This window comes from Solanum stenotomum, chromosome 5 (assembly GCF_019186545.1).
Source record: "Solanum stenotomum isolate F172 chromosome 5, ASM1918654v1, whole genome shotgun sequence".
NCBI classification, from domain to species: Eukaryota; Viridiplantae; Streptophyta; class Magnoliopsida; order Solanales; family Solanaceae; genus Solanum; species Solanum stenotomum.
In genome coordinates, this window is record NC_064286.1 from 52,805,963 (window position 1) to 52,821,351 (window position 15,389).

General features: G+C 34.3%; 2 protein-coding genes across 5 annotated transcripts; both read left to right on the plus strand.

Moving 5' to 3' along the window:
• The first annotated feature begins 2,106 nt into the window (after positions 1–2,106).
• Positions 2,107–10,772, plus strand: LOC125865533 (centromere/kinetochore protein zw10 homolog). Of its 4 annotated transcripts, none has more exons than XM_049545732.1 (14): positions 2,107–2,731; positions 3,881–4,018; positions 4,142–4,312; positions 4,854–5,015; positions 6,367–6,600; positions 6,682–6,831; positions 8,323–8,415; positions 8,681–8,776; positions 9,064–9,192; positions 9,297–9,374; positions 9,466–9,624; positions 9,788–9,938; positions 10,024–10,106; positions 10,433–10,772. In XM_049545732.1, exons 1-14 carry the CDS (start codon positions 2,183–2,185, stop codon positions 10,532–10,534), a joined length of 2,295 nt encoding a protein of 764 aa, XP_049401689.1. In that variant the 5' UTR covers positions 2,107–2,182; the 3' UTR covers positions 10,535–10,772. The 4 variants fall into 4 exon arrangements, with proteins under 4 accessions (XP_049401689.1, XP_049401691.1, XP_049401692.1 ...); XM_049545736.1 differs by having other exon boundaries at positions 2,513–2,731; positions 3,858–4,018; XM_049545734.1 differs by lacking the exon at positions 4,854–5,015.
• Positions 10,773–14,243: 3,471 nt separating this feature from the next.
• Positions 14,244–15,105, plus strand: LOC125865543 (uncharacterized). The gene has a single exon (XM_049545750.1). The coding sequence runs from the start codon at positions 14,404–14,406 to the stop codon at positions 14,911–14,913; it is 510 nt and encodes a 169-aa protein (XP_049401707.1). The 5' UTR covers positions 14,244–14,403; the 3' UTR covers positions 14,914–15,105.
• The last annotated feature ends 284 nt before the right edge of the window (positions 15,106–15,389 follow it).

Sequence of the window (15,389 nt, forward strand, 5' to 3'; positions counted from 1 at the left end):
GTGAATATTGAATTTTTTTTTTTTAAATTGTAGGGAAATAAAAATAAAGAAAAAGTATTTTTTTAATTATCCGACGTGTCATCGATGTAGCATAGAGGTGGCGCTTAAGTGGCGTGCGTGCATTTCACCCATAAGTATGAAACTTGTATTGTATGCTTAAGGTGCTATTAAATTCACTTGAAATAAGTTTAGGGGGGTAAATAATTACCCGTAAAGTTAAGGTGCTAAAATAAGTTTTGCTGCCAAGTTCAAAGGTGTTTTTATGTATTTTTCCAAAAAATAATAAACAAATATATATGTAAGTGTGAAACCACACAGGTGATACATGCATGTTGACCATCACATGTGTGGTTATCCCCACTTCTATATAAATAGTAGATATATGAAATTGAGGATAGAAATATTTGGCTTAAGTTATCTGCGGCCCTTTAACGTTGTCCGCATAATTCATTTAAACGTCTCAACTAAGGTTTGTACCTATTGAACACATATGCTCTTTAAAATTGATACCTATTTGACATTTTTTTATAGTCAACCAAAAATCTGATATGTGTGTACTACACTCACTGTGACATGGCAAATTGATGAATTAAATGATGACATGTGGCATTTGGTTCCAAAAATTTATTTAAAAAACGAATTCTAAAAAATAACTATTTTAATCTATTTAGCTAACAAAAAAAATAAAAAAGAATTTTCTAAAAAACCCACCCATCCACCCCACGGCAACCCCTCATTTTTTTCTCTCCAGTTGATCCAAATCGTCCCCAATTCTCCAACAAGACAGTCCCTTCCTCAATCGATTTTTCAATTGTAATCCTCTTCTCTCCATCTAGTTTTGGTACGAGGAAGATGAAAAAGGTTTCGTCGGAAAATTTTGAATTCCTATTACCATGACCGGAAAAAATGGAGTTACCTGACATATTTTTCTGAATTCCATAACTGGTGTTTTTTGGAGTTGAAGAACTCTTCGTTTCTTTTTAATTATCAATTTTAATTCTATGGAATTTCATGATACCATTTTTAATAAGCTTAATTAGTTTACATTTTAATTTGTAGTGGTGATGTCTGTTTGAGTGACCAGAAATAGATATGAACGGAGGCCGGCTAACTTTTTTAACTTCAATGTCTAAAAATCTTATTTTTTCTTGCAAAATCACATCAATTCGTAGATTCAGAATTCTTCTNCTTCTTGTGATGGGTAAATTTTCTCTTGCAATGCATAACTTCTTTTTCGGGATGCATGAATCATTCTCTTGCTGTGCATGAATCTCTTTCCCGTGACGCATGACGTTTTCTCTTGCTATGCATGGTTTCTTCTTCTTGCTATGCATAAGTCTTTTTTCTCGCGATGCATGAATCTTTTCCCGCGATGCATGAATCTTCTCTTGCAATGCATGAATCCTCTTCTTCGCAATGCATGGAACCTATTCACGCGCTAATACTAAGTGAAGTACACTTATGTTGCCACGTCTACGTTTTGTGTTTAATAGGTACATATTTTGAACATTTTAGGTGTTCAATAGGTACAAGTCTTACTTGAGGTGTCTAAGTGAATTATGCAGACAACTTTAAGAGTCTGTAGATGACTTAAGCCGAAATATTTATGATTTTAAAATAGTATGAACTACGGCTACACATAAATAATAGTTTACCCAAATTTATTATCATATCAACCCTATTTTTTTATTTGTCAAATATATATATAATATATTCATTTAAAATGTCGATCTAGCTATAATAATATAAAGTTATGATTATATCCGAATCAAAAATTATTTGAAAGCACTTTTATATTTTACTCAAATAATATAAAATTTAGCAAAATTTGAATTCATGTCCTTCCAATAAAAAACTGAAGCTTTAACCACTCGATCAAAAATAGATTTTTATAAACAAAATCAAAATAACAATCGTGAAATGGCTGAATCAACTAAACGGCTGGATTTTTTTTTTACTTAAAGAAAAATATTGCAATTTGGATATACTATTACTTAAAAAAAAATAATTGCAATTTAGATATAATATAAAATAAGGTTTATATGTTAAAGTCAAAATTTAAAAGTTAAATAAAAAAATAGGATAAGCTAAAAAATAAATAAATTAAAAAAACAAAAACTAGCGAGCAGCGAGAGAGTTCGGGGTTTGCCGGCGAGAGAGAAAGGGACCTTTCCGGCGAGACATGGATGTATTATTCAATTCAATTGACGTTCGCGATTTACTCTCATCGCCGAACATCGACGATGTAAACTCGCCGTTATCCGCCCCAGATCTCCGTCTTCTCATCGACCGTCTACAAGTTCGTTCCGTCGATATAAAGTCCAAAGTCCGGCAATACATTCTCTCACATTACTCCGAATTCTCCACACTCTTTTCTCAGTGCTCCGACGTCGTTTCAAAATCTGAAAATCTATCGTCTCAAGTATCCGACTTGATTCAACTCATCTCGGATCATCCAGTTGAAGCTCAAACCAAAGCCGTAATTGATGAAATTCTGGTAAAAAATAGAGAGGTGAAGGAAAAGAGGGAATTGTTAGGGTTACTTGATGTGATTTTGGAATTGAATGACAGACTGAGGTTTGTGAAGGAGGAGATTAAGGTAGGGAGAGTTGAACAAGCGGCTGAAGTGTTAAGGGAGTTAAAGGCAGTGTTGGTAACGAGTAATGATGAGGAGAAGCAGCCTTTGGTTTACGGATTGTTGAAGGACGAATGGACTGAGTGTTTTGAGGAGGTAACTTGTTGATACTGTTTTCGTATATGATTGTTGAATTGCTAAGATGATTATAGGAAATGAATTTGTTTGAATCTCTACTGTAGAAATTGAGGATTCTTGTAGTTCAACACAACTATTTTGGGATTGAGGCTTATTTGTGAGTTGTCATTGTTTTTATTGTAGCTTTTTTGGTGAATACTTGGGCTTTTACTGAAGATATGTTGACATAGATTATAAGTGTAGTGGTTTTTGTGTCCATATGGAGATTTTATGGACATATCAAAGCTTCTATTGCTGTTTTTCATTGAGTTCAAGGTATTAGCATTACAGATCTCATTACTTTGACATGAGGCATACTTGATTTTGATTTAATTAATGAGATATTTAAATAGTTCATCGGAGCAAGATTTGATTAAGTTAGTATTCTGCTTTGCTTGCAACATTTAGTCGTGCCAGTAAGAAGAGTGATTTGAATTGTCCATTTTTAAATAAGCCTGAATAGGTAGGAACAGATACAGAGGATCTTATAGCAGACACTACCCTTCGAATTGAAGCATAGTTGATTGATATAGAAGTTCATCAGAGCCTCTAAATCAAGTGTGGTGCAGTTGTATCCTCTGTTGTTTTTTAAATCTAGCTGTGGAAGGCTGGCAGCAAGCGAACCTCTTTAAATATTTCAGTTTCCAAATCACTTTTGCGACCATCTTTTTTCTTCTCTTTTGCAATGAGTTTGCTAATGAGTTGCTGAACAATTTTTTTGTTGTGGATCACCAATCAAAAGAAAAAAAAAAGATTGTGATGTCTATGGGTTGGCGCAGCAGTAGAAGTTGCCGCCATGTGACCAGGCGGTCACAGGCTCAGACCATGGAAATAACCTCTTGCAGAAATGCAAGGCAAGCTGCGTATGTAAAATCCAATGTGGTCCGGACCTTCTCCAGAATTTGTGCATAGCGGGGACTTAATGCACTGGGCTGCTCCTTTATTTAATGTCTCTGTCTATGCATTTTTCCTGTGCTTATTTTGCAAAGTTAAGTGCTCTGAGAGTGGGGGTGGGTTGGGGTGGTGCTTGTGGGGCTGGGGTGGGTAGGTTAACAGAAGATGATATATTGGTGATCTTTATTTAGTTTCTGTGATTCTTGATTAGAGGAATTGGATTTGGGTGTGTAGATGCAAGAGGTGCTTTTGCAATGTATGGACAATGCAGTGTGGTTTGAGCAAGAAAACAATACAGTTCACCTGAAGTATCAGTTGAGCATCAGAGATGTTGATGGGATTGAGCTCCAAACAATTTTAAAAGCAATGGATGTGAGTTTGAACTATTCCTCCCCATTTTCACTTTATCTCAGGTCACTGATATATATTAATATTTCTGGTGAAGTTAGAGAAAATCTGGTTTAACTTTTTATTCATGTTATTTTTCGTTTTTAGGCAGTTGATATTCTGGATTATGGGCTGGCAAAAGTAGCAGATTTGATGATTAAACATGTAATTGTGCCAGTGGTGAGTTTTAGGTCAACTATTGTGGTGGAATGGATTAATCAGGAGTCCGGAAATGGTGTCAAGGCAAATATGAAGATATGTCCATCTGCTGATCCAAATGTAAATGTTTAATCAGTTATTGCAGTTTTTCCTCTTGGCTCTTTATACATATTCATTTGTGCAAAAGCATCACTTCAATTTGAATCCAAACATGAGCTGTGTTGCACGGACTCTCAAAAAATGTTGCTGCTCCTGTGATGAATCCTACAAAGATGCACTACTTTTGGAGGATTTGACCGACACCCTGCGGCATTTTTGAAGAGTCCAAGCAACATAGATTGGAGGCTCGACTTCTTTGACATTATGTATTGTTTACTAGAGAAGATGATAATTTTTCCAAAAGTTAAATGATTGTTGTTCGGATAACATAATCCACTCACCTGGACATGGTTGGAGTGATTTCTTCGAACTTTTTTCTAATCTGCTGTGTTTTTACCTTATATTTGATTCTGGAAGTTGCATGATCCAACCATATTGTTTTACCTATATTATGAAAAAAGAAGAAACAAATCCATCCCCTTGTGCTTTGAAATAAAAGAGGACTCTAATTGCTACTAAGTTTTTAATATCCATAATAACCAAATTGTGCCTCAACATGCAGGTTGACAGTATTGATGGTGGAAGTATGTACTCTGTTCTTATTGATGTTGTGAAGTTTATTAGTAAGTCTTTGTGCTTTGAAAATAGTACATGGATGCTGTGCTTTGGAAAATTAACATGGCCAAGGATGTCAGATTTGATAGTATCCAGCTTCCTCTCCAAGGTCCAATTCAATAACCTTACGCCTTAACATAGGGATTTCTCTTTGCATTCTGAATTATTACAAGTCATCTTTTCCTATGTGCCAATTATGAATGCTTTGATATTGTTGAGATCCTTCACAGGGGATTACTTATGATGGCCGTTAACTTTTTATGTATGCTGCAAGTACTCTTATTACTAAGATATTAAATATATCAGTTGATGTGTTAGTTTGGGTAATTCACACTTCCATGTAGAACCAAGATAGCTCTATGTATTGGATGAAAGGATAGGTAATTGTGAGCAATTTTTGGGTGCTATTTGATTGCTTGACTTTCAAAAGTATTTTTTGAGACAAAATTTCAAACATATATATTGTTAAATGAGATCATTTATTAAATGGATTTAGATAATAGCTGTGAGTTACTCTGAAGAAGCTCGGAAATATGAGTCAATGTACCTGGCTTAACTTCGGTTAATTTACTGAAGTGATGTAAATTCTGTTTTTCATTGAGAGATTACAAAAGACCCAATGGGCATAAGTGCTTCATTAAGTTGCTTTAGTACGCTTTCTTATCTTGATGTGATAACTATGCCTCTGACATGTTCTTTTCCCATCATAGTTATTTAAGTAGAAATTATTCTCAGTTCCATTTCATCTCCAATGAGGATGAAAAGATGTTAGATTGACCTATGTTACCTGGGTCCTTTCATTTGCATTGACGTACCCATGTTGAATGGATGAGATATGGGTGTAGGTACTTCACACAAATTATTAGAATACACAAAAGAGCTAGCAAAAAACTGCATGTACTCCTACTAGATACTTACACCCATATGAGATCACCCTTAATCAGTCCATGTGATATACGATGTTACGGATATTTCTGGCTGTCTTTTGTAAGATTATCTCAACAATGCAGTGAAAAATCAATTTGAAGAATCAAGTGTTTTAATGGCATGCTTGTGTGGGTGATTTTCTTTCCCTTAGCATACATATATCTTAAGGAATTTTTCTATGACTAGCAAAATGTGTGTGAGAAATATATACGAAAAATATTATTGAATTGTGTATCTAAATAGTTACATTGAGACCCTATTTATAGACACTACATTGGAATCCTTTTCCAACTAGGATTCCTATTCTTATTCCTATTCCTATTCCTATTCCTATTTCTATTCTAAGTAGGAAATACTTATTTCTATTCTAACAATGTGCATTATCAGACTAATGAAAAATCAAATATTTACTGGTTTTTTATTCTTTTGGACAGTACTTGATAAAGAAAACAACTGATTAGCATGCATAATTCTCATTGTTGACGAGGTTCCATTATAATATTGAATTCACAATTTTGATATTCTTGTTTCAGAATGTGCCTGATGATGCTTCGAAACTGGCAGACTTTCAGGAAATTGTAAAGTGCACATCTAACTTTGAGGCAAGTTTGAAGGAGTTAATGTTCATTGCTTCCTCTGATGGCAAGGATGAAAGATTGAGCAAATTTGCAGATAATGTGGAGGTTCATTTTGCATCGAGGAAAAAGGTTGAGATTTTGTCCAAGGCAAGAAATCAACTTTTACAGTCTGACTTCCGCCTTCCTGAGGTAAGTACTAACTGTTGTACTTCTGCATTTTAAATTGTCAATGTCTTAGGTTTTGAATGTGCTGTAGAGCTGTTTCTGCAGGATTGCACTAGGAGAAACTCTAAAGTTAAGGATGATTATAATGCTGAAAGTTCATCTGACCTTGTTGTCGATTTGCTTTTTACATCTGAGAGATGTGTGGTGTCTGAAGCAGCGTCACGACTAATGAAGTTAGTTCATGGAACACTCAAGGTCAGTTCACTGAAGCTTAAAGAATCACACAGATTTTTGTTTACTTGTGAACAACCAAATTGTTTCACTTTCTCCTCTCTCTACTCTGTCTTTCTTTGCTTTCCCTCTTAAGTTGTCTCATAGGACCAAGGTTTGCTTACTTCGTTGGCTGTATTTGCTCGTCTTACTATTAATGCCCATCCTTTAGTAGCAAGAAGTGTCTTGATATAGAAGAGCTCTGAATTGACTTTTCAGGTCAAGGCATTTTATATTTAGCTTCTTTCCCAGCATTGCTGAATGAGATATAGGAGGGGTGAAATTTTGAAGCGAGATGTTAAATTGGAATAGCATCAATAACTAAGATTTTGTTATCCAACCCCCAGAGCTTTTGTCTAGTGGTAAGAGAACAACGCGTGATGTGTTTGTTAGGCACATAACACGGGTTTGAACCCTGGTGTATACAATAGCCTGTTATTCAAGTGATGAAGCATAAGGGTCAGGCCTATTCTCCACCTAGTTTTGCACATGAGCCACTATCCCTTGGGGATTTCTTGGTTATCCGGAAAAAGAAGAAGATGACATTGTCCAGTATTTAGTCAATGAAGTCCATGATTAATCTCTCTTTGATTCCAAATTTTGTGTGACTGGCTCACTTGCATGAGTCCAGTGTTCATTCTTTTATTTTATTTCCACCTTGTCTGTATGAGCTGAACAAGAGAAAAGAAACCTCAAAAAATTCCCTCTTCTTTTACTAGCTAGCTTGTCGCAGTTGTGCACAATCAGCTATTTTGCAGAGATAAAACATTTCCATTGTCAAGGCCGATTGATCATTCTTGCTGTGTTTTAAGTTAATATAAGCTTTCAGTGGTTGCTTAACCAATGTCGTTAACTAGGATGCTTTTAGTACTGTTTTACTGAATTTGCTCTAGAAAGTATGTTTTTTCCAGAACCGCTGTTTGGCTGAAGTCATGATCACTTTTTAGGGAGTGCAACAGAAATGGTGACAATTGGGGTAATTAACCTTACTTAAAGTGATGGTTAAAAATTGAAGGAAAACAAAAAAAAAAGTATACTAACCTAATTGTTTTGGTGGGAAGAGTTACCCGGTATCTGTGCTGGTGGGAGGTATCCAATACCCGGTCGAATTAGTTGAGGTGCATGCATGCTAGCCCGGATACCACCGTCATAAGAAGAAAGAGTATGCTAACTTAGTTTATAATGTTTTCATATTTCAATTGTTTGTGATGTGCAATTCCTTAGTTTAATCCATGGAGGCACAGTGAGTTTTTAAGCTGCAGATTCTGTTGTAATTAATGGAATATGCTAAAGATTTTTTGCACACTATGACTTCGATTTGCAGTTTCTTTTTTTCTTGTCAGGACTGATATTGAAGGAGTTTACTGGTTTTGTTTCTCTGGCTCTTCTACCTTTTTTACTTGTTTGCTTTACCTTGTACTTTTTCCTACATCCTTTCCTCTAATGACCCCTACGGAAACTGGTTCCAATATGCAGGATGTTTGCCTGTCATCTTCTAGAGTGGGGTTGGAATTCTATCACGCTGCTCGGGATTCTCTACTTCTTTATGAAGCTATCATACCTGTTAAGGTTAGTGTAGAAGAGGCCTGCAACATCAACTCATGCAGAACATGCTTTGTTTTGTTCTATCCAGCTTTTCTCCATCTCCTACACATGTGTGAATGCATTTAACAAAAAGCTTCTCTTTCTTTCTTGTCATAGCCCTCTGAGTCTTCAGGGCAAGGGTGGTTTGGTGTCAGTCTTTTTCAGCTTTTTCATGATCATAATTCCTATGTCATTAATACTCTCCCTTTTCTTCTCTTTCTGGATTTTCATCCATGTTTGACTTGGAAAGTTCGAAAGGCAGCTTGATTCCATCAACCATTCTGCCGTTCTTATTCACAATGATTGCCACTATCTCTCTCAGGAGATCCTTGGACTTGCATTTGAGGTAAGCATGGATGGATTTTGTTCATTTCTGTTTTAGTTTGCTTTGATTTGCTCTGCCTTCGCATGTCGTACTACAAGCAAAAACTGCTCCCATAATCCCAAATAGGGGACCAGTTTGATTTAATGTGATTATTAGGAGAATTAACTAGGGGAGCTAGGGGCACTCACTCATCTTTTATATTTCAAAAATATAAAAGAAAAAGAATTTTAAAAGCTGGATTTTCTTAGGGTGTCTTGTCTGACTTTTCGTGTAATATTAGGTCTCAAGCTAACAGTTAATTGTTTCAGTACCGCTCAGACTTTCCAGCATCAATGAAGGAACTTGTTGTATTTGCGGATTTGGCTCCAAGATTCCAGATGCTTGCAGAAGAAGTTTTACAAAGACAAATTAAACTTGTCATTTACAACCTAAAACAGGTAATCCCCCCCCCCCCACTCCACCCCAGAGTTTGCACAAGTCCATAATAATTTCTTACAGAAAATCTCAATGATTATATTTGCTGGCAATCATGTGATCCTAGGCTATTGATGGAGCCGATGGATTTCAAAATACTCATCAAATGAAGCAATATGAATCTGCTAAGTTGAGCATTGACCAGGTACAATTCAGGGATTTGTGCTTCCCTACTGGAAATGGTTTTTCCTACAAATATTCAATCCTTACTATAGGACCTAAGCATTTCTCTGCAGGTGATTTTCATACTTGAGAAAGTATATATTATATGGCACCGTTTACTCCTACCTTCTGCATACAAGAGAAGTATGAGCATGGTCCTGGAGGAAGTCTTTTCTAGAATAGCAAATGATATCCTCCTCCTAGATGATATTGCTGCAGAAGAAACATTGCAGGTGAGGACCAAAACCTTTTTCTGTTACTTGACCAGACAGCTTCAGACTCTGCTGTATTAAGCCATCAAATTGTGTGAAGAAGAATGATTTACCAGATCGAATTGAAGTAGCACATAGTTTCTTACGGTTCCTTGACCTTATAGGCTGATTTGTTTGTTTACAGCTCCAAAGGCTGATTCATCTGCTATTCGAGAATCTGTCTTCTTTCTTGGACTCTGTATTGGCTATTAACCAGACAGGAAAGTTGCAGGAGTCTCCTGCACAAACTCTTGATGATCTTATACCATCCCTCCGGAAATTACGCAAGCTAGCAGGTATTCTTATTGTAGGAAGGGCTTATTCCAGAATGAAATGATTCTCAACCTAACTTTTTTTCTTTCTGCTGGTCATTGTCAAAAGATCTCCTGGATATGCCATTGAAATCTATTACTGCAGCTTGGGAAACTGATGAACTTTCCAACCATGGTTTTAAGCAATCAGAGGTATGCATAAAGAAAAATCAAATATCAATTAAACTAGTACCAGGATCTCATAATTGGTTGGGTTGTAATATGCTGTGTTTCACGTATAGAAGGAGGATCTATAACAGAACATCCTAAAAAAGAAGAATTTTTTTACTAATGCAGCCTGTAATTTATTGCCGAACTGACTTAAAATAGTGTCTCAGTTGAAGCATCATAGGTTTCTGGTTGCTGGCAACCAGAGTCGACAACCATTTATTTTCCATTGGAATGCTTTACCTTGATGAAATCTCTTCTTCTTGGGCTTGAATTATTATGCCATATTTATTAGCTATCTGGTTTTTCAGGTTGAAGACTTCATCCGAGCCATATTTGCAGATTCACCTCTGAGGAAAGAGTGCTTACGAAGAATAGAAAGTAGATATTACCAAGCTTTCAGTTACAGTTAGCTCATTGGATGCTACAGCTAGAAGTTTTACTTGTGTTGGATCTCTCTCAACCTCGATAAGTTGCTTGCGATCATTTTTTTCTTTGTTGCTTCAGGAGACTTTTATAGTCCATTTATTGTAAGTTTTAAAATCAATGAATTGCTATCTTTATATATTTAGTGGAGTTTGGCAGTTCGAACTTCGAACCATAGAATCTACTTGATAGGCTTCTTCATGTGAAATGTAAATCCGTTCATTGCACATTTATGAGAATAGCATACTGCTGACAGACATGACACGTTTTAGATTCTCTGAGTTGGATGAGAATTAGATTCTTTAAAATTTTTGTAAATATTTTTTGAGTGTTGGGGTGAATTAATCGAAAGTTAACTTTGTTTATCACAGTTTACCCACAAATGGGCGAAGTGTCTGTTTTGGGCTATGTTTTTAGGGAGAGTCCTTTTTGGTCTGTAGCATCCNGTAAATCCGTTCATTGCACATTTATGAGAATAGCATACTGCTGACAGACATGACACGTTTTAGATTCTCTGAGTTGGATGAGAATTAGATTCTTTAAAATTTTTGTAAATATTTTTTGAGTGTTGGGGTGAACTAATCGAAAGTTAACTTTGTTTATCACAGTTTACCCACAAATGGGCGAAGTGTCTGTTTTGGGCTATGTTTTTAGGGAGAGTCCTTTTTTGGTCTGTAGCATCCAAAAAGTGTCCGTTTTGGGGCCGGATTCTCATCACTCCGATCCATGGGGTGGCAAAAATTGGGCCTCAGAACAGGATAGACCTACAGGTTTTCACAGAATAGGCCCATTGGACATTCATGGCCCAATAGGAAACAGGCATTGTCCTATCAGAAGGAAAACTTGCACAATTGAGTTTAGTTGCAGAAATGAATCAAGAGAGACAAAGTACTGCAGCCTGTTTGATGGTGAATTAAAAAAAAAGCATATGATACATAAATATGCCCTTAACTATACTTCGGTTGATATTTATGCTCTTCAACTTTGGGTGTGCATAAGTAAACACTGAAATTTGTATAAAATTGAACAAATAGACACTACATGACGTAATAGATGTAGAACATAAATTGTCATGTAGGACGCTACGTAGTACGTATGATATATGTGTTTATTTGTTTTATTTTTTACAAGTTAAATAATCTACTTGTGACACTCAGTTGGAGAGCATACATGTCAGTTGAAACTAAGTTTAAAAGACACGTGTAAGGGTCATGTCATGAATTTACTTTAGTTAAAGTAATTTGATGAGATAAGTATTAAAAGTCTCTATACAAATACAACTCACACATCTATTTGTTGGAAAAATTACTACATTATTGAAACTTAATAGAAATAAAACAATAATAATATCGGTAATACATGTTGATTATCTTGAACCACATTTTAATCCGGTTAGGATGCAAATCGTTGCGACCAAGTGGCTCTCCATAAGTTTCACAACACTTTTAAATACATACACTTCTAGTTGAAAGTTTGAAAATTTGTAAAAACAAGTTGTCCAAAAAATAACAGAAGATAGAAGCACCGGTGAGTTACAATAATTAAAGATGTGTTAGACTAGTTTTTTTTTTTTTTTAAATTAAATTTGAATTAGGCCTCACCGTATATCTTGCTCGTAGGTGAGATAAATTAACCAATTTTACCTTCAAATTCATTTCCTATAAGTACAAGACCACTCATTTTCACCAACTCTTCACAAGTCCAACAGAGAACAATTTAATGTAAAGATAGAAAATGAGATCTTCCTAATCATGAAGTAAATGAAGAAAAAAAACCCAACAAAAAGTCTTTGACTTTAAATTTCAACCATTATGTACCAAGAATATTAGCATGATATAAACCTTGGATGCTAAAAATTGGTTAAGATATGATCATGCACAAAAGAGCATTAATTTATATAGGGAATTAGTAGTAGTTGTTGTTAAAAAGTCATGAGAAGTTGAAAACTAAGATGAGCACACGTGCCTTGTTGCTTCTACAAATTACCAAGTTCTAACATACTATAAACATGACGTTAGTATTTGCACTTACTATATTCTAATTCTATGTGCTCTGACAAAGACACATAAAAATGAAATGTAAAATATTAACGAATTTGTGTGCATTCGATTGATCGCCCAGGGCGCTCTACCTTTCTTTTGTTTTCCACATAGTGAATGTCCGGCAACTTTGAGGCTAGATTAATTTGAGTTTTCGTTAAAATTAAATATTTTGAGAATAACGCTCATAATATTAAAGGCGATTTCAATTTTAATATTTAAATATGAGATCTTTGATTAAGAATATATCATTACAATATATGTTGATTGTGAGACTCTATTTTACCTTTTCCTTCTTTTAATTGTTGACCTGTGGTGAAATCAGAATTTTCATTAGTGACATTCATATATAAAGAAGTAAGCATACGAAAGAAGTCAAACGATTCAACATCTACAATATATATATACAAGAAAAATAATTTTGATATGTATATATAGTGTAAGTTTTGAAAGGGGTTCATCTGAACTCCCTTTTGTACCCTAACTCCGTTCGTGTTGTCGACTTCTTTCTCCTTTGACCTCCTTTTCACCTTATAAGCTAAATTTATGGTTTCTTCGTCTCAAATTATCTATCATAGTTTCTAAAAATAATTATGTCAAATTATTTATTATTTTAGAAGTTTAAGATAAAATTAATTATTTTTCTCATTTTATCATTAATTACGTAATTGTTCTTGAAGATTACAAACACCTCAATAAATAAATGGATGAAGAGAAACCGTATCTTAATACATAAATGAGAATAAACTAGTAAAAAAATTCTCCTAATTAATATTTTTTAAAGGAGCATGTAAATGAAAATTATGACAAATAATTTGAGACGGAGGGAGTACACAATCACATTCAAAATCCCTTTGAGCTCAGAAAATGAAAAGAAATACTCTCTCCATTCACTTTTACTTGTTTAGTGTTTCAAAAATAATTTTTTATTTTTAGTTGTTCAATATTCCAAAAATAAATTTCTACTTTTACATATCACTTTTAACACATCAAGAATTTTTTTTTTCTATTTTACCCTCAACATTAATTGTTTATTCTCCAAATCATTTCTCAAAGCCAAAGACTATACATCAATCAACATGAGTATTGTGGTAAAATACTCATATTAATCATTATTTCTAAAGAGGAATGCAAAGTCATAAGTGAACAGAGTGAGAGTCATTCAAAAATACTTCGTAAACATGAGGATTTTGATGTTGAGATTTACGCTAAACAATAGCTTAACAAATTTCACAACGAGCCGGAGAATCTTAGTAGCTTGATTGGCTAGCTTCAAGAACTTGTACCCTGTTGATCAGAGTTTGATTCCTCACTTTGTAAATCCCTCCCCCATTTCTCAAACCCCTATTCCCATTTTTTTTAAAAAAAATCTCACAGTAAAAATAATTATATAAGTACTAATTTTTTACAAATATTATGAAATATGTGTTTAATATATGATCCGTGTATAATTAATACATATTTATTATACACTAAATAGATACTAGCAATGTCTACAAATTGTTACTGCTAGGAGTGTGAAAATGTGTTTAGCCAGTTGACTAAAAATGTTGAGATGGCATTTTTATTCCTCAACCAATATTATATCTCCTTATCTTTTATTTATTTATTTATTGTTAATGTAAAAACCAGATTTCTTTCTCTTTTACTCCTCCTCTCTTCCTCAGCTCATCCTCTTTTGACTCAAGTTTTGATCTCATAGCTCAACTCATGACAAATCACTCATTAATTAAGTGAGCATCGTTTTTTCCATCATCGCGCTTGTTCAGATCAGGTCTACTTTCGATCCTTCTTCAAAAATAGAATATTCTTTCGATATGTCGAATTCAGACCTTTTCCAAGTAAAACAAGAAGAAGATGATGAGAAAAAGGTTATTACGTCCAAAATTCCAGATAGGTGCATACTAGAGGATATTGCACCTAGTCAACATGATACCGTTGACCAAAACCAAGATGAAAATAATCCAGATCACGATGATAAAAAAGAAATACTATTTCAAGAAAATTGTTCAAAGGATCCAGATGAAGGAAGCTCATGTTTGGGACAGTTTGGAACGATACAGAGAAGATCAACACAGACGTTGGGTGAAGATAATGACACACACAAATCGAGAAATGATGATCACAACGATGATGATGGTGGATTTACGACTCCAACTTCTTCGGATCACAAAATCCAAGTGATGACAACGTGCCCTTCTGCACCCAAAAAAAGTATCAAAAGAAAATTTTCAGATTCACCAAACATACATCCAACTCTCCATGTTGACTTTGAAGATTTGGAAGAGAATATCAAGAAATTAAGAAAAAATGATCATCAAGAATGAACTTCATTTATATTAAAGGTGAGAAATAAAATTCATCACTAGTAATTAATTGGATTACTACCTTTATATATATTCTATGGATATGAGTTACATAAAATGATACCATATATAATAATTGTAACATCTAATAATTTATATGTATTTATTTACCCTTTTCAATAGGATACAAAATAATATATATGTGTAATTAATTACCTTATAAATTATCTGATTGTATATCTTTATATTGGCATCTCCTTTGCTGATAATAATTACAAGTACGCCATATCATTTGATTTTGGTATTTTCCATTTTTGAAGATTCATTGTGAAGCATATTATTCCAAAAACTTGTGTTTTTTAAGGAATCATCCTTTTATGATCGATTATTTTGGATGGTTTGTATTGTATTGTTAGTTTAAACTTTAAATATAATGTTTGTTAATTAAAACTTATTGTACCGTATCATCAAATGTATTGTTATGTAACAATTAAACA

Bases quoted from the DNA above. Each gene is read 5' to 3' on its own strand.
- LOC125865533 (XM_049545732.1), top strand. From the start codon at position 2,183: ATGGATGTATTATTCAATTCAATTGACGTTCGCGATTTACTCTCATCG. The intron at 4,019-4,141 runs GTGAGTTTGAAC...TTTCGTTTTTAG, and splicing joins CAATTTTAAAAGCAATGGAT to GCAGTTGATATTCTGGATTA. The intron at 8,777-9,063 runs GTAAGCATGGAT...TAATTGTTTCAG, and splicing joins TCCTTGGACTTGCATTTGAG to TACCGCTCAGACTTTCCAGC.
- LOC125865543 (XM_049545750.1), top strand. From the start codon at position 14,404: ATGTCGAATTCAGACCTTTTCCAAGTAAAACAAGAAGAAGATGATGAG.